This window comes from Acanthochromis polyacanthus, chromosome 15, assembly GCF_021347895.1.
Source record: "Acanthochromis polyacanthus isolate Apoly-LR-REF ecotype Palm Island chromosome 15, KAUST_Apoly_ChrSc, whole genome shotgun sequence".
Lineage (NCBI taxonomy): Eukaryota > Metazoa > Chordata > Actinopteri > Pomacentridae > Acanthochromis > Acanthochromis polyacanthus.
Genome location: NC_067127.1, coordinates 16,474,351 through 16,495,611, shown reverse-complemented (window position 1 = coordinate 16,495,611; position 21,261 = coordinate 16,474,351). Strand labels below are relative to the sequence as shown.

The window sequence follows — 21,261 nt, the reverse complement described above, 5'->3', positions numbered from 1 at the left end:
AGCTAGCTTAGGCTGCTAACCAACTCGCCTGTCAACAGCTGGAGACTGGCAGCTGTCAACATCGAACAGCAAAGTGTTAACGCTACACAGCGCTGACATTGAGTTTGATGCATTTCATCCGACACATATGCTCTAATTTCAAAGTGTTTAAGGTTTTGAACCTGAGGTCCTGCTATAACTGTGTAGATGATATCCAGAGTGAACGTTGTTGACATTTAACGACAATGTTCCCCCCTTAATATGGCATTGCAGAGACGAGGGTGTACAGCTCTGTGCTCAGAAGTCCTCGCCATGGAGCTGGCTCACAGTCTTCTGCTCAACGAAGATGCTTTGGCCCAGATCACTGAAGCAAAAGGCCTGTGTTCATCTTTGAATGGCTCCGCTTCTTGGATAAAGTGCTTGTGGCAGCGAATAGGGTAACCATTCCCATTTAGACATCATATTTCTGAGTGGGTGTCAGAAGAAGCAGTTTGTGACTTTCATTTGTGTTCGAATGACAGGTGGATGTGAAGGAGAAGCAGAAGAAGCTGGTGGAACAGCTGACTGGACTGATCAGCAGCGCCCCCGGACCACCAACTAGAAAACTCCTGGCCAAAACCTTGCTACCCTCTACAGCATTGGAGACACCTTCACTGTTTTCCAGACTCTGGATAAATGCAATGAAATCATCAAAAGCAAGGATGACACACCAGCATACTTGCCAACAAAACTGTAAGACCTCATATAATCACCGTCCTGTATATATATTTTGCGGCTATTTGTACAATAATTGTGCATATTGATGCTCAGTTTGAACATATACACATCTGCATCAAGATATAAGCTGTTCAGCACCGCATTTGGAGTTTCAGGCCTATACAGTAGGCTCACCTTCAAGGGCATTAGCAGTTAAGCCAAGCGTTAATCTGCAAAATGACATTTCATGTTTAAAAGGGGGGATTAAGTAAACATGAGCAGATATTATGCTGTGTGTCTTACTCGCATTAAAGGGACCTAAAAGTGGATGAAGCCACATCATTGGTGTCCTGCAGTGTTTTCTTTTTTTCTTCGTTTTTCTTGCTTCTGTTGGGATTCAGAAGGGATGACGGGTACACATGGGGTTCAAGACCTATTGCTACATCCACAAGGCTCTTTCTGCACTATTTCTGTGTGTAAATCTAACCATTATGCAGGCTATTATGCCAGTATCACCAGTTTATGGTTTATGGCATTTTGGTTTCTCACAGTGATTGCTTTCCTACTGTTTAGCAAATAATTTTAAAAGGGAATCATATTTTTTTTCTGAATGCTTGCACTTTCCTTGCAGGGCTGCAGTGGCATGTGTTGGGGCTTTTTATGAGAAGATGGGCAGGATGTTGGGAAGCTCCTTTCCGGACACCATTAATAATCTTTTGAAGGCATTGAAGAGTGCAGAGGTATTTTTTTTTTAGTACGAAACTGGGACATGTAATGCAGTATTTAAAGACTTGCACCAAATTGTGCATTGGCATAACGAGGACAGTAATGGATATTTAAAGGGATTAAAGAAATCTATTATTCAGAAATTGTCGTGACATTTATTTTCATTGTTTTATTTCCCCCTTTTCTTTATTGATATAGTCTCAAGGTAGAGGAGAGATACTCCTCAGCCTGCAGAAGGTGCTCAGTGGACTGGGTGGAGCTGCCGCTTCATGTCACAGAGATATTTACAAGAATGCCCGCTCTTTACTCACAGACCGGTCCATGGCTGTGCGCTGTTCAGTGGCAAAGGTTGGTATCAGCAAAACCATGGAGCTGTAAAGCAGTTGACAAAAGTAAATTTAGCAGGTGTAATCAAATTAAAGGAATCATTTGCTCCTTTGTGGGGATTTCTGGCACTGGTGGAGGATTATTACAAATTAAACTGGCTTTTTGTGGTCTAATCATCAAACGTATCAACACTAGCAAAGACTGTGGGTGTCCATACTTCCATATTATATAGCATGTCAGACAAAGGTTCAGTATGTCAAATGCAGAATGCCAAAATGCCAGGATGTCCTACTACATCTGTTTTTATTTCACAATATGCAAGCCAGCATGCTTTTCTGGCCATCCTGACCTCCAATCCTTTGTGCAAAGGAAGATAAATCGCATATATCCCGATGTTCAGTGCAAATATAAACAATCTTGAGCTGCCAAGAGCACAGATGCAGATGGCAGTTCATTTCTCACTTCAGACTGTGACGGCTGTGTCAGTAAGATGTTAAAAGCATAGGGCTCAGTATTATGACAAAGCAAATGTCCCATTTGTCTGCATACTGCATGCAAAAAAACATGCTGAAAGTATAAGAAACATTGTGCAAATTTGAATGCAGCCTGTATTTTCTGTTCCTGTCAAAAAAATGAACCAGAAATTTTTTTATGATCACTGTTTAATCAATAGTCTAATGTTATTAAGATAATTAACACCGCAGCATGTTAGTAGGAGTACATTCCACCATTAGAAGAAACCGCTGACTTTTATACTTTTGCTGTGTCATTTGTGTTAAACAGACTCAGATATGTTGCACAATCCCCTCTCCTTTGTTGTGAAAGATGATTTCCTGTTAGACAGCATAACATCAGTCATACTACATATGATCCCAGTTGTGTTAAGCTGTATATACATAAAGTTAGTAATCACCTGTTTACCTGTAATAAATTATGTATTTTCTGTCCACTCATAATTGTTCCTTCCTGGTCAGTGCCTTTTGGAGCTGCAGAATGAGGCAGTATTCATGTGGACCACAGAACTGGAGAACATGGCCACTTTGTGCTTCAAAGCTTTGGAGGGGTCTAACTATGGTGTTCGGGTAGCAGTGGCCAAACTGCTGGGGACGGTCATGGCCACCGCCCTGATGCCCAAACAAGCAGCTGGTGGGTAACAGAGTTGCTTTGTGTAGCTCATATTTGACTACTTTTATGTGAACTAGACTAGCTCTATCCTGTTTCTCCACAGTGATGCGTCAGAATGTGAAGCGGGCCACTCTGGAGGAGGTGCTGGAGCTGATGGCCACGGGCTTCCTGCGTGGCGGATCTGGCTTCCTGAAGAGCGGAGGGGAGATGTTGAAAGGGGGAGGCTCTGTCAGCAGGGAGGTGCGGGTGGGCGTCACACAGGTGAGGCATATTCACCGGACATAAAAGGAATCATAGCCCGCGTTGTTGGATTCCACGGTCTCATCCTCCTTCGTTCTCCTCAGGCTTACGTTGTGTTTGTGACAACTCTTGGTGGTCAGTGGCTGGAGCGCAACTTTGCCACGTTCCTGTCCCACGTTTTGGACCTCGTGTCTCACCCGCGCGCCACACAGACACATGTTGAGGCCGTGTACTCTCGCCGCTGTGTCTCTTTCATGCTACGCGCCACCCTGGGGGGCTTGCTTGGAGAGAAGGCACAAATTGCAGCCGGCAAAGAAATCTGCCAAGCCATCAGCAAGCAAATGAGGGCTGTGGGTAAGGAGGATGGGGGGAAATATCACGGTTCAGAGCATTGCAGAGTAAGTACTCATCCATTATTATCACCTTTAATTCACCCTTCATTCTCTATCTGAAATTCTTGCATGGTTTGTGCTTGTGTTGTGTACTGAGGTATCTTTCCATCGTTTTGCTCTCCTTCTTGCTTTCTTTGTTTCCTTCTTTTGGATCACTGTCCACTTTCTTTCATCTCTTTAACCACAAACAGCATCTTAATGTCAGGAACATTAGCCATTGCCAGCTCAGCTTATGAATTACTCATGCTTGCATTACTGCATAGCCTTCATAGTGTTTTGCTTGCGAATTCACATTCTGTTATTGCCTCGCACTCCCTAAGGAGCAAATGACATAACTTCTTCCTCACTGTTGACATCTGGCTTACACCAACACAAAAGACTGCATGTGCCACTAAATTTGCAAATGCAAAGTAGGAAGAGGCTGTTTTCCCCCACAGCAACAAAACATCATGTTTGCAAGTTTGCTGCACCAGATTTCGTTTTTTTCTGCTTTACATCATCGCATCAATCATTTTTAAAATCATCTTTATCCCATTCACAAAGGATGATTCTTACTCTGATTTGCTGTGCAACCTTTGAACTGATGTAAACTATGTCAAAGCGACACTATTTTGTTCATTTTGTTCAAGACAGAATTTGAAAAAAGATGTTGAACGTTGGCGTCTCTCAAGACATGATCCTTGACTCTTCATTTTTTACTCTATACTTGCTGCTTTTTCAACCAGCTTGATGTTTGAGACTTCTTGAAATGACACTTTGACAAATATCTAAGCTAAATGTAGCTGGGAAAATGTTACCTGAAACCATGATGGAAATGGGACCATCTGGTGTGTGTCCCCCTCTGTATTGCACTCTTGGTTCCTTTTGTATGGAAGGAAATACTGCCACAGTTCAAGAAGCAGCTTTACATTTCTTCCTTTAATCAATGTTTCTTTTTGTGTGATCTGTCTTGACTGTTGCTTATTTAGAGCTCTGAGGATTTCAGGCCTTGATAAATGATTCACTTATCAGCAGTTAAATTTAATTTTCCTCCTTTCCTCTTTGTCATGTTAATCCATCGAAGTGACGATAACAGCTGTTTACTTTTTAGATATTGTTTGGTGTGAAAAATAATCCTCAGAGCTCTGAGTATTTGGGATTAATAGTACTCTTTTTTTAAAGTGTCACTTCTTTAGTGACAGAACTTGACTATTAATGTGTGACAGCGCTGCATGGCCTGATGTGGTTAGTTATGTTATGACTAGCTACCGTGTATTAAGTGAAAAGTATTGACTATCTAATATAGCTTGTTTTTTCTAAAAGCAAAACAAAACTTAACTCTTAATTCCTGTTGATTTTGAGCCACTTCATCCATCAGAGCTGTGCACTTATTGTATTTTAAATTAATGAAGTTTAATAATGACTCAGAAACCAACTGAAATGTTTTTATTGACAATCCTTTTTGCTCCTTTCTCTTTGTCTACCATATGTTTTTCCAGAGGCAGTAGTGAACGACATCAGTGGGGAGAACAAGGCAGGGGCAGCTGATGTCTCTGCCAGTCAGCATGTTATGGTGTGTGCTCTTAAAGAACTGGGCAGTTTAGTTCAGAGTTTGAGTGCCACAGCTTCACCACTCATCCAGGAGCCTTCTATAGGTGAGACACACCAGCATTAAATGAGATATTCATTTTGTTGCTCATGGCACAGGATAGTTTATTCTGTAAGTTTGGTAACTGAAAATTATTATTTACTGCTGAGAACACAATCATTTCATTTCTTACTTTTCACAGTGCCCAGGTTACTGTTACTAGATGAAATAAGGTGGAAACTGAAGTCAGAAGGAAAACAGTTCAACCGAATTCATTAGCTATTTAAAACATATTCCGTGCTTTCTTCTCCAGGACTTCTTGAAACTGTGACCTCAGTGCTTCTTCACCCAAGCATGGCAGCACGTTTGGCGGCAGCGTGGTGTCTGCGCTGTGTTGCTGTGGCGCTTCCTTATCAGTTGACCCCACTGCTGGACCGCTGTGCAGAGAGAATCAACAACCTGAAGAGTTCACCTGAGGCTGTTAGCGGCTACAGCTTTGCAATGGCTGCTCTGCTGGGAGGAGTACACCAGTGTCCACTGGGTATCCCCCACTCCAAGGGCAAGGTATGTAGCCCGAGAATTAATCTTTTGCAAAAGTCAAAGGGCATGACTATGGCGGTCATCCGAACTATGATGCTTCACCCTGAAAGAGGAAGTGCTGTGTAAATACTCTCTACATGCTGCAGTCTGCCTCAGACTTTACATGATTGATCGTGGTCCTGCCCTGATGACATCCATATGACAATATCCATTCACAGTTATAGCGCCACCTGCTGAAGAGGAAATTACGTTTTACAGTTGATGTACTGTCGTTAGCCGACTGGCTTCCATTTATTTATGCTTCATTGTATTGGCTCCCAGTGTGTTTTAACCTTGACAAACTGGTTCCTGGTATGTTTTATCCTCTTTCTTTTGGCTCCCAGTATGTTTCAACATCCTTACACTGGCTTCAATATATCTTGTCCTCTTTTTTAAACCCCAATTTGAACTTTAGTATTTTCTAAGACTTGTCTGTTTCATTTACCTCCTGATAAAGCACATTGTAACTCTAAAAAATGCTCTATGTTCGTACTGTTTCTAAAAACTTTGTCATATAATCCTTGAAATTGGTCTGCTATGTCTTGAAACCTTATCTTTGGTGTCAGACCTCGACCTGCGCCACGTCCCGGCATGCATGGATGTGCGAGGAGCCGTTCAACGCTGCTTACAGCTTTAACCTCATTTGTTCTTTCTCTTGTATATCAGTATCTGTAATTTTTAATTGAACTTCTGCAAACTGAATCATCTGCGTCCCCTCCCTGTAGCTGGTGGTGAGTATAGCTGAAGACCTCCTGCGGACAGCTGCACAGAATAGTCGGCTGTCGCTGCAGCGTACACAGGCTGGATGGCTGCTCTTGGGGGCTCTCATGACTTTGGGTGAGTCTTCCAGACATACTTGTAGCTTTATAACTTGACAGCAATCCCTTCTCCCCCTCACCACCAATGTGACCACCACATTGTGTTCCTGTGTGTTCCCAGGCCCCTCCCTTGTGCGCTATCACCTCCCCAAAATGCTGCTGCTGTGGAGGAACGTGTTTCCTCGTTCCCAGAAGGAGCTGGAGGCTGAAAAGGCCAGAGGAGACTCGTTTACGTGGCAGGTCACCCTGGAAGGCCGAGCTGGAGCACTTTGTGGTAAAGAAGCCCACCTGCCTTATGTACCTGCACATGCTCTATAATGTTGACTTGTATAGTTTTGACCAATGGTGTTTGTTTCCTCTGTAGCCATGCGCAGCTTTGTGGCCCACTGTCCTGAGCTTCTCACAGAAGATGTAATCCGCAGACTGATGACTCCCATTGAATGTGCCATGACCATGATGTCTCAGTGAGTGGGATGCTCTTTACTTTCTGTTCAAGATTTAAAGACGGAGAGGAATTTAGTCTTTGTTTCTTGCACTATTTAGTGATTTTGTCACGTGGAACCTATTTCTTTAATTGTTTTCAGATTATATATCTAATAATTTGAATATTCTGACTTTTTCTCAGTGTCCCTGCCATCATTAAGGTCCATGGTGCTCATCTGAAAGCAAGTGCAGCGATGGTGAGGCTCAGGTTGTACGATATCTTGGCTCTCTTGCCTCCCAAGACTTATGAAGGTAGTGAACCGCTTTATTATTATTTTGACCTACGCTAAAAATAATTTCTATACGGTGTTTTAAAATCAGTAATCTTCATTTGTAGGCAGCTTCAATGCCCTCCTGAGGGAGCTGGTGGCAGAGTTTACTTTGACTGACAACTCATCCAACACCACCACCTCTTTGCTTCGCTCTCTGTGTCACTATGATGATAGTGTGCTCATGGGCTCCTGGCTACAAGAGACCGACCACAAGTCCATAGAGGATCAGGTTTGTTCACATTATCTAAAAATCTGGGGCTGCAAAGTAGCTTGGTGGTTAGCACTGGTCCTTGCAGCTAGAAGATCCCCCGGTTTGTGTCCCGGCCTGGGCCTGGGATCTTTCTGTGTGGAGTTTGCATGTTCTCCCTCTGTGTGCGTGGGTTTTCTATGGGTTCTCCAGCTTCCTCCCAAAGACATGCTGAGGTTAACTGGTGATTCTAAATTGTCCATAGGTGTGAATGTGAGTGTGATTGTCTGTTGGTGGTGGTCAGAGGGACCGTAGGTGCGGATTGGCAGCCACGCTTCTGTCAGTCTGCCCTAGGGCAGCTGTGGCTACAAATGTAGCTTACCACCACCAGAGTGAGAATGCGTGAGTGAATGAATAATGGATCCATTGTAAAGCGCTTTGAGTGCCCAGAAAAGCGCTATATAAATCTAATCCATTATTATTATTATTATTTGTCTCTATGTGTAGCCCTTTGATAGACTGGTGAGCTGTCCAGGGTGTCCTCTGCCTTCACCCTAAGCCAGCTTTGATCGGCTCCAGCCCCCACCCGCGACCCTAATGAGGATTAAGCAGTGTATAGATAATGGATGGATTAAGAATCCACAGGCAGTACTAGTAATTTATCACACAATAAATGTAGATGCTTGTTTGTGTTTCAATGAATACTCCTCGTGTTGAATGTTTAACAGCCACTATCTCTACTCTTATGTGATTTTTTTTTTGGTAATTATAATGATTGCTCTGTGCTATTGGTGTTAATGTCACTGTTTCATCCTACCTGAACAGCTGCAGCCCAACAGTGCGTCAGGCAGCGGAGCTCTGGAACATGACCCGTCTTCAATCTACCTGCGTGTCCCTGTTGGTGAAGCCATCCCAGGGCCTCTCCCTTTGGGTGTGTCAGTTATCGATGCTTCAGTGGCTCTGTTTGGTGTTGTTTTCCCCCATGTGTCCTTCAAACACAGGTAAACGGTTTAATCATTGCAGTGGAAACTTTGAAAAGGAGCTTTCCTGCTCAGACCATGTCAACATTTTTTGCATTATTCAATGGTTTTATGATAGAGATGTTCTCTTGTTTATGTCTTATATATTTATATTCACTGCTGATTTGTTGGAGAGCTCTTTGTGGCAAGCTTGCTTTTATTATATTCTACCTGACTTTGTGTATGATTCAGGCTGCAGATGCTGGACCACTTTGCAGAGTGCATAAAGCAGGCTAAAGGAGTTCGACAGCAGGCAGTCCAACTGAACATATTTACTGCAGTGCTCAGTGCTCTCAAGGTGAGAAAACCAAATTTAGATTATCTTAACACGGTAATGTAATGGCCAATTGTTCAGGTAATACTTGCAATATGAGATAATGTACCCGTTCCTTTGTGACTAAAGGGTCTGGCTGAGAACAAGAGTACTCTGGGTCCTGAGGAGGTGCGTAAGTCTGCCTTGGCCCTGGTGATGGGAGCTTTGGACAATCCCAATCCCATCCTGCGCTGTGCTGCTGGAGAGGCCCTGGGCAGGATGGCTCAGGTGGTAGGAGAGGCTACCTTCATCGCCAGAATGGCACAAACCAGCTTTGACAAGTATGCATATCATAGCAGTATTATCATATTTGTCTTTAGCCTATGGTAATTGTCCTGTTAAGACCAAGGGAGGCTGGTCAGAGCAATGTATACCCAGTTGTAGAAAATCAGTTTTCACATCCTATTGGAAGCCAGAGATGTTTTGGGAAAGATGAGGGTTTCAGTCTTAGTTTTTTTTTTTTAAATCTGTCTTGAACTGAATCTGTCTTACTCCCTATCCCTTTCCTTTAATCATGTGATCTACATCTCTTTTCCTTCTCTATAGACTGAAGTCAGCCCGTGATGTAGTTTCAAGGACAGGCCATTCACTGGCTCTTGGCTGTCTGCATCGATATGTTGGAGGAATTGGCTCTGGCCAGCACTTAAAGACCAGCGTCAGCATCCTGTTGGCTCTGGCACAGGATGGATCCTCTCATGAGGTCCAGGTACAGTAAATTACCGAGGAGGAATGCATTTTGAAATTCATTCATTGTTGAATGCATTTTTTTGTAGTCTTTCTTTAGCTACAGAGAACATACATAGTTTTTTTAAATTCTGTTTTATTTCTAAACATAATTATCCCTTAAGAACATCAAGGTTTGTCCATTAGCTGTGCTTTGCACCACACTAACGCACATATTTTCTACCTTACCTTTTTTCCCCAGACGTGGGCTCTGCACTCCCTGGCACTGATTGTGGATTCTAGCGGTCCCATGTACAGAGGCTACGTGGAGCCGACATTGTCCCTGGTGCTCACCCTGCTCCTCACTGTGCCCCCGTCTCATACAGAGGTGCACCAGTGTTTGGGTCGCTGCCTTGGAGCTCTCATCACCACTGTGGGACCAGAACTACAGGGTAAATGCAGCACAAACCACATCACAAACCTCCTTGTGTAACTGTAACGCTCTCATTTGACTCTAATTTGTTTAAAAGCCGTGTTGTACAGCATTTTCCTTGCCAGCAGGTAGCAGTGTAATCAACTTTTAAGTACACTGAAGTGCATACGATGTTTCCTCTAACTACTAAAAACAGCAATGTCTTTGTGTCTGTCTTTGTTTGGGTTTATTAGGAAATGGAGCCACTATTTCCACCATCCGCTCATCCTGCCTGGTTGGTTGTGCCATCATGCAGGACCACTCTGACTCCCTTGTGCAGGCGGCTGCCATCTCATGTCTGCAGCAGCTGCACATGTTCGCTCCCAGACATGTCAACCTGTCCAGCCTGGTGCCCTGTCTCTGTGTAAGACGTGATGATTTTCAGAACAGAAATAGTTATTATATGTATATGGTGTTCTTCCCAATCATGATTTGCTACTGTGCTTTGGCATTCCTGTAGGTCCACCTGTGCAGCTCTCACCTGTTGCTGCGTCGTGCTGCTGTGGCCTGTCTGAGACAACTTGCCCAGAGAGAAGCTGCAGAGGTCTGTGAATATGCCATGAGTCTGGCGAAGCGAGCAGGAGACAGCAAAGACAACACTACAATCAGTGAGTCCAAATCATGACACCGATGAGAATATTCTGTTTGGTTGCACTGTGGGTCTTAACGTGTTGACTTTGCCCTTGGTTCAGATCTGAACATCACAGAGACTGGTCTGGAGGGTGTTCTGTTTGGCATGCTGGATCGAGAGACGGACAGGAAGTTGTGCTCTGACATCCACGACACACTGGGTCACATGCTATCGTCTCTTGCTGTGGAAAAACTGTCACATTGGCTTAAACGCTGCAAAGATGTCCTTGCAGCAACTACAGGTAAATCCACAAAAACAACTAAATCTAAATCTTGTCTTTTAAATCTTTGTATCATAAATGTGCCTACTTCCTCTTTCAGACGTAGGGGGAGCTGTTGCATTTGAGGTGGAAAAGGACGAGGAAGACTCGGAGAAAAAGGATGAGATGGACGATGACACCATGTTCACAGGCCTGGGTGAAGATGACAAGTCCAAGCCCTCTGTGGCTCCTCGCTGGGTGACTCGGGTGTTTGCCGCAGACTGCTTGTGTCGCATCATTCTGCTATGTGAGAATGCAGACAAAACGCACTTTGACCTGGCAGCTGCTCGCTCTGCACAGGCCAAGAACCCCAAAGGTACCGTTCACCATGCTGTCTGAACACAGCAGCTCAGAGCTCACTGAAAGATTTCTGATTGATTTATACCACCTGATCTTTTGTCCGTCCAACTAAATTATAGTTTCTTTTTTGACTGTAAATGTTTTTGCAACCTCAAGGCAGTTCTGCTGCCAACTCTTGGAAAAGCTTATGCATGTGCTTTTGTGTAAAGATGGAAAAAAGCTCGAGATGAGTAAGCAAAAGTAGGAGCTTTTTTCACTGTGGCAGATAGATGAGCCAGTATTTATATTAGTCTCTCCTTAATAAGGAATAATTCTACAGTCTAGACAGTAATAGCACAGTGTAGTGATTTTGCAGCTTTGAAACCAGCTAAGCCAAATTTAGTGACTGGGATTGAGTGGATGGTTGGTCCGCTTGTCCGTGTGTCCAGCTAATCCCCTGAAAGGTGCACTTCAGCTAAAACTCAATTACATCCCAGCCTCAAATTTGATATCTGGTTTCTTTTGAATCACTGCAAGTGCACACTGAGACTTGAAAAACGGATTTGTTGTGTTCATCTGTATTTAATCTTCAAGAGGAATATGTTAAAAAGGAGAGACATTGAGCCAAAATTTGTAGCTTTTTGCAGATGTTTAACCCATCATCAAGAGTGCTAAATCAGATTTTTAACAAAGGAAAATGTTGCAATTAACATTGTAAATTCTATTTTTTGATTCATTATTGTGCTATCTGAGGTCATATTCCTTACAGTGCTTATAAAGGCTTTTCTATTCCTCATGCGGTCCTTGTTGTTTTTCTTCGTCTCTGTTCGTCCAGGAGATCTGTTGGTACTCCATTTGTCTGACCTCATCCGCATGGCGTTTATGGCAGCCACAGACCACAGCAACCAGCTAAGGATGGCTGGCCTGCAGGCGCTGGAGGACATCATTAAAAAGTTTGCATCTGTACCAGAGCCTGAGTTCCCAGGGCATGTTATCCTTGAACAATACCAGGCCAATGTGAGTTAAAATTGCATTATACTATAAAAGTAGAAAAATTAATAATGACAGCGAAACCGTATAACCAACTTAAAGAGAAAATTTTGTGAACTCATGTGCATTAGGTTGGAGCTGCTCTCAGACCTGCATTTTCACCTGATACACCGTCAGACATAACAGCTAAGGCGTGCCAGGTAGGACACCCTGCTTTGTTTGTGAATATTTAGTGCAGAGGTTTTTCCAGATTGGCTACCCTTTCACCTTATCTTCCTGTTTAAGGTGTGCACTGCAGAAATGCTGTTATCACATAGCAACCAGTTCTGTTTGTACTACAGTGTTCTGTCTACTAATAACCCTTATACATGTTTTAATATGATGCCTTTGTATTGTTGTGACCGAAAAATGACTCATCATCCCCTGAGCAGTGTCAAATTTTCAGGCTTAATACTCTTTGACTTAGTGATTTAAGAGTTAGTGACAGGGGCAAATAGCAAATATGCCTGTAGCAGTATTATTTAAAAAGTTGTCTCATTGACATTCTCACTTTGGGTCTCTGGATAAAAGTCTTCTTGGCTTTTGAGTCAGGTTATCGCTTTTCTAAATAGAAGATTTTGTCAGAAGAACATTAAAAAAAAACTAAATTACAAAAACAAATGAAATATTTGATTCTAACCTGTTAAACTGCACGTCACATGGCAAAACCTACACAGACTGTAGTTTGACTGTAGTTTAAACAAACTAGCAGAATAGTGTCTCACCTAGAAGATCTACATCATAACACGCTAACGAAAGACTCCTGTCCTTGGCCGCCTGACACTCTCATAGCAGTTCTTCTGGAGGGATGTAATCTTATTAATGCCTGCTCCACTTTTACAGCAATAACATGTCAGTCCTGTTTATTAATAATGGTTCTTTGACACTCCCATCCTCTTAAATGGCATGGCTAATCAACCTTGAGTGTTCCGTTATGTAACACAGGTTTTAAATTTTCCACAAATAGCAGGCGGACTAGTAGATATAATGCTATAAATCTTCATAGCAATCACAGTTTAGTTGATTTTTTGTTACCTTGACCCCTCTGTCTGTCCACAGGTGTGTAGTACGTGGATTGGTAGTGGGGTAGTCAGTGACCTCAACGACCTGCGACGAGTCCACAACCTTCTTGTGTCATCGCTGGACAAGGTGCAGGCTGGGAAGGGCTCATCCAGTCAGCTGTACAGTGAGAGCGCCACCACGATGGAGAAGCTGGCTGTGCTGAAGGCATGGGCAGAGGTAAGAATGAAGATAAAGCACTGTGTCATTTTTTTTGAATATGACAAATAATGTGCAAATCTGACCATGGACACTGGCTTTCTTGCTCAGGTGTACGTGGTGGCAATGAAGATCAAGAAAGAGGCTGAATCTAAGCCTGCCAAACCAGTCAGAAGTGGAGATGATGATGAGGACGAGGATGATCTGGGTGCCGATGTGCTTCCACCTGACAGCCTCATCACTTTGGTGCAGCCAGAGTTGCCCTCGTTGAGTCGCCTGTGGCTGGCCATGCTGCGAGACTATGCTCTGCTCACTCTGCCTGCTGAGTTTTCCAGTCAGCTGCCCCCAGACGGTACGAGACAGATTCATGTCTACAAAATGCTAAATATGATCTAGAAATGTGTAAGTTTAAAGTAGACATTTTTACTTTTCCCAATTTTATTTAGTGTCTGTTTTAAAACTACTTTTATGAATAGCTGTGTAAAGTCAGCCGCATCTCATAAATCAGTTTAGTATCACTCACTTCATGTACTAGTTTTTGAGTCCTTTGCTAAACTGTTGGTCTTCTAAAGCTGAGATTACTCCAGACATTACTAAAAACTTCATGTGATTGAGGCAATTTTTGGTAAAATGTCAACAGCATCTCTTGGAGTACTGTCAAATAGCCAATTAGATTAGATAATGAGGCACATTGTTGGAGCTGCCTTCGGGGACTTTCTGTTTGACTTGACTTTGTCATGTGTATCCTGCAACGTAATTAAATATGACCTGAGGTACATTTTGTAGAAGATTATATTTGTACAAAATGCAAATTGAATTGGCGAGTAATTTGGTATAAACAAATATTTTTCCACTGATGTGCATCTGTGTTCAGGTGGAGCATTTTATACCCCAGAGACCATAGACACAGCAAGGCTCCACTACCGCAGCTCCTGGGCTCCTGTCCTGCATGCTGTGGCCCTGTGGCTGCACAGTACTGGGTTTGGAGCAGGTGAAGGACAAGAGGAGGCCTCATCACCTCCTTCCAAGACTCCTGGCCTCCCTCAAGGAGGCTCCTCCACCACAAAGACCTTCGAGGAGTCGGTCAAAGACCGGATGCATCTAATGTTGGGTAAAGAAACACAAAGCTCTGTGTCTTCTGTGTAGTAAAGCATTTCCCATATTTTGGTTTTTGAGTCTACGTGTTGCTAATTCACTGAGGTCACTTCAAGTAAGAAATAGGAGCTGCTTTTGTTTATTTACTTTTCATTCACGGTCCACCCCACATCCGCCAAGAGTGAAAGAGTTGTAATGGATAGGAAAAAAAATAGAGGAACACACCCTAGCTGATTTTTTGTGTTTGGTTTCTCAGGTGTCAGTATAGAGTTTCTCTGCTTCCCCCGACCCGAGGAGCCCATTGAGCATGTGATGTCCTGCCTGCAGGCTCTGTGCACTCTGCTAGAATCTCCAAGTGCTAAGACCCATATTGCAGAAGACCAGGTAAAGAAAGATTACGTAAATTGTAGACGTAAAATTGAAAAATATGGTGGAAGATTTGTGTCACAATTGTAAAATTATGGTATTTTACTTGTTAAATGTTACACAATTATATTTCAAATATATATAAAATATTACTGAATGCAGCATTTTGAATCTCTGTATTTTGAAACAGAGTTTGTGTTAGCATGTTTTGATATTGGAAGGTGTTATTTTAACCTCAGCCTTAATGCTTAACTAAACAAACGTATCTCATATTGCAAAGACCAAAATTACAAAGTCAAGCACTAGTGAGTGACTTTGTTAACTGCAGATATTTTGTCATGGGAGTGTCAAATGAGAAACAGCGGGTTCTTTCATTTACACCTCACAGTAGTTATTTCATTGGTCTTTTTCAAGTTGTATGTTTACTATTGACCATCTCAGTGCAAATACATGGTAAGTACAACAGGGACCTGTGATATTTACTGACTTTAGGAGGTGAGAAGGATCCTCCATTAAATATTTGATCCACATACAGTAGATAATGGGGCACTGAAGGCTTCAAAGAACACATACGTTGCATCCTACAAATTCAGCACAAAGACAGCTTTTGAATTGGGACAGGTCTTTGGCAGCTCATTTAAAAATGTGGACCTCAGAGGATCCAGGCTCTGAATTCAGATTCAGCAGGATCATTCTTCCTTTAAGCCTGTTTTGTACACTCTACTGATGAAGCTTCTTCTTCATTAAGGAGCAACAATAAAAGTTGTATTTGAATGTTTAAGTTATTTGAAGAAATTTGAGAAACATCAAATATAATTTAGTCAGATTCACAGTCATCGTTCTACATTCTGCTCTCCATTTTTCTGAATAAAACCTGCATAATTACCACTTTGATAAAACAGATGAATATGTTGTCAAGTGCAACAATGAAGAAGTTAAACAGATTCCTTCTCTGAGGGTCAGTGCTCACATTTCTCATTTTCTTCTGTGCCACGATTGTAACTTTTTTTCAGCTCCTGGCAGTGGAGCTCCTGAACGTGCTCCACAGGCTGCTGTTGACCCGGGATCCTCCGGCTGTCCAGCTCCAGGTCACTGCTGTCGTTCAGGAGACCATCAGGGCTGCACTGGACCATCTGCAGCGACAGCGGACCAACAAAGGTCAGGAACATTCTGTTGTTAAAAGAAATGTTATATTCTGTTTGGCTTCATCTGAATGAAGATTGAATAATGTGAATTATGTGGTGGTGTGAGCAATTTAGGTCGCTGTGTTGTTTTGTTTAGGCAAAGAGGAGGAGGCCGAGAAAGACTCGCAGCAAAGCCTGGGGGAAGGAGGGGACACAGGGGAGCTGGTTCCTGGCAAGTCTTTAGTGTTTGCAGCCATGGAGCTGCTCGTGTTCATCCTTGTCCGCCACTTACCACAGCTCAATGCACGTGTGAAGGAGTCGCCCAGCCATGTGCCACTCAGGCCTCAGCGACTACCCGAAGAAAGCGCACGCCTGGTGGCAAACACAGTTTCCATCCTGGCAGAACTGCCCTCGCTCTGCTCCCCTGCCGGTGAGGCCCGAGGCAAACTGCAACAACACACACACACACACACACACTCCATGCAAAATATGAACGGATAACATATACCAAAGCAAATGTGCACAATGTACCCATTGATAGCAAGTGTCAGCCTCAGCTTGGCTGGTATTTGGAACTATTAGCTGGGCCAGGCCTACTTTATTCAGGTCTGTCTATAATTAAACACCTTGACAAAGCTATGCACAGATGGTATCATAAACGTACATGCACATTTGTGTGAGATTAAGGGTAAATGTGAATAATATTTGCATCACAATGTCAGCAATGTGGTGCTCACTACGAAATTCCTCTTGCCTCTTCTAGGAAGCATGACAATCCTACCTACTGTGCTCTTCCTAATCACCGGGGTTTTGAGGGAAACTGCAATCAAGACTACAGACAACTCGGTGCCTGTGACGGTGTCAGCTGCCCTGCAGGGCATCAAGACCATCATCACCTCCCCACTGGCCCGGGTGGAGAGCATGCAGACACAGTGGACTGGCCTTGTAAGAAGCAGCCTGGCATCTGTACTCGAGTACTCACAGCCAGGTAGGCAGATGCACGCACATGCACATCAGTGATCATGACCTGTGTTTACTCTGTAGAGGAATCAAGAGAAAAGCATGACATCGTTACTCATTAAAAGCGTACTTGCTTCTTTGTGTAATTCTTTAGACGAGTCCCGACCTGACATGGATGAAGTCAGTATGTTGACAGCCATCACGCTCTTCCTGCTGTCAGCTAGCAACGAACTGGTGGGAGTGACCGTCCTGCAGAAGGGCTGCATGGACCGCTTCCGAAATGCCCTCAACTCTAGTGATCCCTGGGTAAGCACCAGTCTATCTACCACCATTCTATACAAACACCAGTGAAGAAGCACATATTGAATGCACGACTCAAAGGTGTATGAAACTTTCCAGATGTGTGTGGGCCTGTTAAGTGAGAGATGTAACTCTTGTTGCCACAGGTTCAGGCTCGTTGTTACCAGCTGCTGTTGTCAGTGTTTCAGCACTCCAGCCGTGCCCTCTCTACGCCTTACATCCACGCTTTGGCTCCTCTCATGGTAGAGAAGCTAAAGGCAGTGGAGCGCAGTCGGCCGGGGACCGCCGCTGAGCTGCAGGCCGTGCAGGAGGGCATCAGGGTCCTGGAGAATCTGGTGGGCATGGGTGAAGAGCAGAACCGTAAGTGTGCCTCTGCCTAATGGAGCGCTGAAGTACCATACTGGTTCCATTAAAGTGTTTCTCTATTAAAGCAGGCCTCTTAAAGTATTTAGCTGTGTACTTTTGGATGTATGCTGATCAGAGGAATAAAGTATTAAATGCTAAATTTAGAATCCCTGCACTAGTTTACTGTCAGTTTTAGTATTGATTTCAATATTATACAGTATATTCTGTAGCCTAGCCGCGCTAGACAACCCACGGCAACGAATTTAATTCTCTGCCAGGGTGGGTCTAGTTACCCTCCATAAGGCTCGAGGCTGGATTCTCCTAAAACTGGCCGGACCAATCACCATGAAGTGTAGAGTCAGAAGGCGGGCGTAACTAAGTGACGACAGAGGCGCGACGATTCTGACAGAAACAACCGGCGCACAATAAACAGTTATCTTTTGACTCGGCTTTGGCCACAGCCCTTAAAGATTTGAAGCTAAAATTCAACTTGAAAGATAAACAAAGGACGGCACTGAAGTGTTTCATTGAGAAGAAAGACGTATTTGGACTTATGCCGACGGGATATGGCAAATCCTTAATATACCAGTTGGCTCCGCTGGTTGGGAAGCTAATGGGACTTAGCCACAATCCGCCGGTGCTCTCGGAACTCCGTCAGCCTATTCGTTGCGTTGATTGGTTGTATACCTACCCAATTGCTGCAGAGTGATTTGATAGACAACATTTTAGCCCGCCTCCCTCCCTGTCGAGCTTCCCTAGACCCTTGTGCCGTCAGAAACATGGGTGTAGCATGGCTAGGCTATATATTCTGTATTATTACATATAAATTATGTATATATACAGAAAAAGTTGAAGGTTGACTGACTGGTGTTCAAATATTTTCTTTAGAGGGTTATGTGAGAAACAACTTATGATATTAATTCATATTTGGATTTATTCATAATTATTATGTGGACTTGAGGTTAACCTGCCAATTATTGTTTATTAATCTATTAAAATACTCGGCTTAGGAAATCAGTTTAAATCACCTGTCGCAGCAGAGGATGACGTCTCCACAGCTCAGTAATGACAAGAAAAGCAACAAACCCCTACATTAAAGAATATAACAACCAAGAATGTTTTGTTTGCTTGAAAAATAAGTTAAATGCTTGTTTGATTTTGAGAATATCAGCGTCTGAATATCGATATAAATGTCTGTTGATCAGCTCAGTAATTGCATTTGTTATGCAATTACTGACTGCTAATTAAGCTTTGTTCTGCTTAGAGTTTCTTTTCAGGTTTTCTCCTGTCTTGTCAGAACTGTTCATCCGTCTTACATTTTATGACGCACAAAGTGATAAATTTTGTCCCTCCAAATACGTAAAAATTTGAAGGCGCGCAATAAGCTTGATATGCACGATGCAGACATTTCACGGTGATCTCACACATTGTAGACACGTACTTTGGTTTGCTTTGTTGTCAATGTGATGAATTGATCTGACAGAGCCTTTTGGTAATCACTGTCTTTGTTTGAGTGGTGAGTCATGTCTGTAGTTTAGTAGTATTTCCATTTGTTGCCTGACCTCCATTTGTGTTCAGTGCAGTTAAACTGTCACTCACTGGTTTTCTTTCTTAATGTTTTCTGCGTTTAATAGGGGTGCAGCTGCTGGCTCTTCTTGTCCCGACTCTTGTCTCCTACCTTTTGGATGAAAATGCCATCTCTTCCGCGCCCCAAGTCTCCAAAGCCCTCCATGATTTTGCCCTTCAGAACTTAATGCGGATTGGCCCTCTCTATCCAGCTGCCTTCAAGATAGTAATTGGTGCAGCACCTGAGCTTAAGACCCGTCTGGAATCTGCTATACGAGCCAACCAGGCCAGCAGCGAAGCCAAAGCTGCACTCAGACAAGCTCAGCCGACTGTGCAAGCTGCACCAACCATCAAACTCAAGAAGAGCTTCTTCTAAATACTCCAGAAATGCACTGTACACTCTCACAGTCTAATTTAATATTGTCTTTTATTTGTTTTTTTGTCTGTCCGCAGTGTACCGTATGCCACGTCTGTATCAGCTACAGGTTCTTAAGTGTATTTATTTATTCTGCATCCCATCTTTGCTTGGATGGATGACTGTTCTTCTTGAACTCAAGAAGGCAAATATGTAAATATCATTAAAAAGCACTTGAATGTTCACCTTTAAAATCTGTAAGACATTTTGATTGTGTGAATGTATCATTTCCAGCTTTGATGTGCATGGACACCATTTACATGTTCTTATTCCAGCTCATCAACCTCCAATATCAAAAATTTGAGTTTTCTGTGCCATTTTCTCTGTTTTGCATCACCATAAACCATAACGTATGGTAGTTATTTTACATTCCAATCATGTGTGTTTGTTTAATGGAGCTAGTTAAGTATGTGGCCTTTGGGGTCTGCTGATTGTTGCTGAATGATGTTACTGTCTTCTTTTTTTGAAAATGTGTTGTGCTTATAAATTATGCTTTAAACGTTCCTACCATGTGTTCTTGAGCAAAACTGAGAAATTACTTTTGATCATTATATTGAACCAAGAATGAGATTTTATTAGAATCAGTGGAATAATTAATGCACAGTTTTCCCCACTGAGGCTGTTAGTTCTTTGGCCGGTAACTGGAAAAATACTGCATCTTTTTATGTGCTGCATATCATATAGATTGTTTGCTTATGACTGATTTTAATCCATAATTTGTCTGTGTGGACTGCCTACAGGAAAAGGTGAGCATCAGCTGTCATAAATTGGCAAATTTGTTGAAATGTTAGTCACCCTGAGTTTTTTTTTTTTTTTTTTTTTTTTTTCAGAATGTGAATAAAGTTGCTTTGAGGTCACTGCTGTTGAATGTATTTTATTGCACATTTGTAACAATGAATCAAATTTGGGGCCTAGACTCAGCATACAGTTGAAACCAGAAGTTTACATACACTGTGCAGAAAGACATCACTTTTTTTCTCACTGTCTGACATTAGGTCAGGCTAACCTTTTCCTGTTTTAGGTCAGTTAGGATTACTGAAATTATTTGTATTTGGTAAATTCCATAATAATGAGAGTTCATTTTTCATTACTTTCTTCAAAGTTAGAAGCTTACATAAATTTCCTTACTATTTGGTAGCCTTGCCTTTAAATTGCATGACTTGGGTCAAATGTTTTGGGTATCTTTCCACAAGCATCTCACACTAGTTTGCTGGAATTTTGGCCCATTCCTCCTGACAGAACTGGTGTAACTGAGCCAGGTTTGCATGCCGCCTTGGACAATGACCCTAAGCATACTGCCAAATTAGTGGCTTACGGACAACAAAGTCAATGTTTTGGAGTGGTCATCACAAAGCCCTGATGTCAATCCCGGAGAAAATTTGTTGGCAGAGTGAAGGAAAAATTCCTCTCTTGCTCCTTACTAAGGTGCTTCCTTGCAGCTGGTAGCTGAAGACATTCCAGAATATCATGCAGGTTGCATCTGTCAACTGCAGTCATCTTAAATCATACTGTAGATCCTCAAATTATCCTACTGGTTATCACTTTTAAACCCTAAGGCTGTGAGCACGTTCAGGCCTTCTGTCTCTCTAATATGGCATTGAGAAAGGCAGATGCTGCAGAAGAAGATACACAAGAGAGACAACTGCTGTCCCTGACCTGGTCAAGATTAGATATTGTTTAGTCTTGCGTGCCTGAGCAGATAAGTTGAAAAGGCATATGCTTTGTGATGGTGTCATGGTTCCAAAGCACTGACTTTGTTGTCCATATGCCACTAATCTGCATATGCTTAGGGTCATTGTCCATTTGGAAGACCCTT

At 42.8% G+C, this 21,261-nt stretch overlaps 1 protein-coding gene across 1 annotated transcript; it reads left to right on the top strand.

Moving 5' to 3' along the window:
- The first annotated feature begins 255 nt into the window (after window positions 1–255).
- On the top strand, window positions 256–20,302 carry heatr5b (HEAT repeat containing 5B). Its single transcript, XM_022191285.2, is given in 37 exon segments — window positions 256–346; window positions 349–416; window positions 501–591; window positions 594–711; window positions 1,307–1,415; window positions 1,600–1,749; window positions 2,703–2,874; window positions 2,957–3,114; window positions 3,198–3,447; window positions 4,964–5,119; window positions 5,366–5,616; window positions 6,357–6,468; window positions 6,571–6,723; window positions 6,814–6,913; window positions 7,075–7,184; window positions 7,270–7,433; window positions 8,217–8,392; window positions 8,603–8,708; window positions 8,814–9,004; window positions 9,270–9,429; window positions 9,649–9,838; window positions 10,053–10,222; window positions 10,319–10,466; window positions 10,551–10,730; window positions 10,810–11,064; window positions 11,863–12,044; window positions 12,149–12,217; window positions 13,116–13,295; window positions 13,386–13,626; window positions 14,149–14,385; window positions 14,626–14,753; window positions 15,749–15,893; window positions 16,017–16,289; window positions 16,623–16,847; window positions 16,974–17,125; window positions 17,266–17,479; window positions 19,099–20,302. Coding segments are annotated over 37 exon segments (6,147 nt in total). The 5' UTR covers window positions 256–291; the 3' UTR covers window positions 19,407–20,302.
- The last annotated feature ends 959 nt before the right edge of the window (window positions 20,303–21,261 follow it).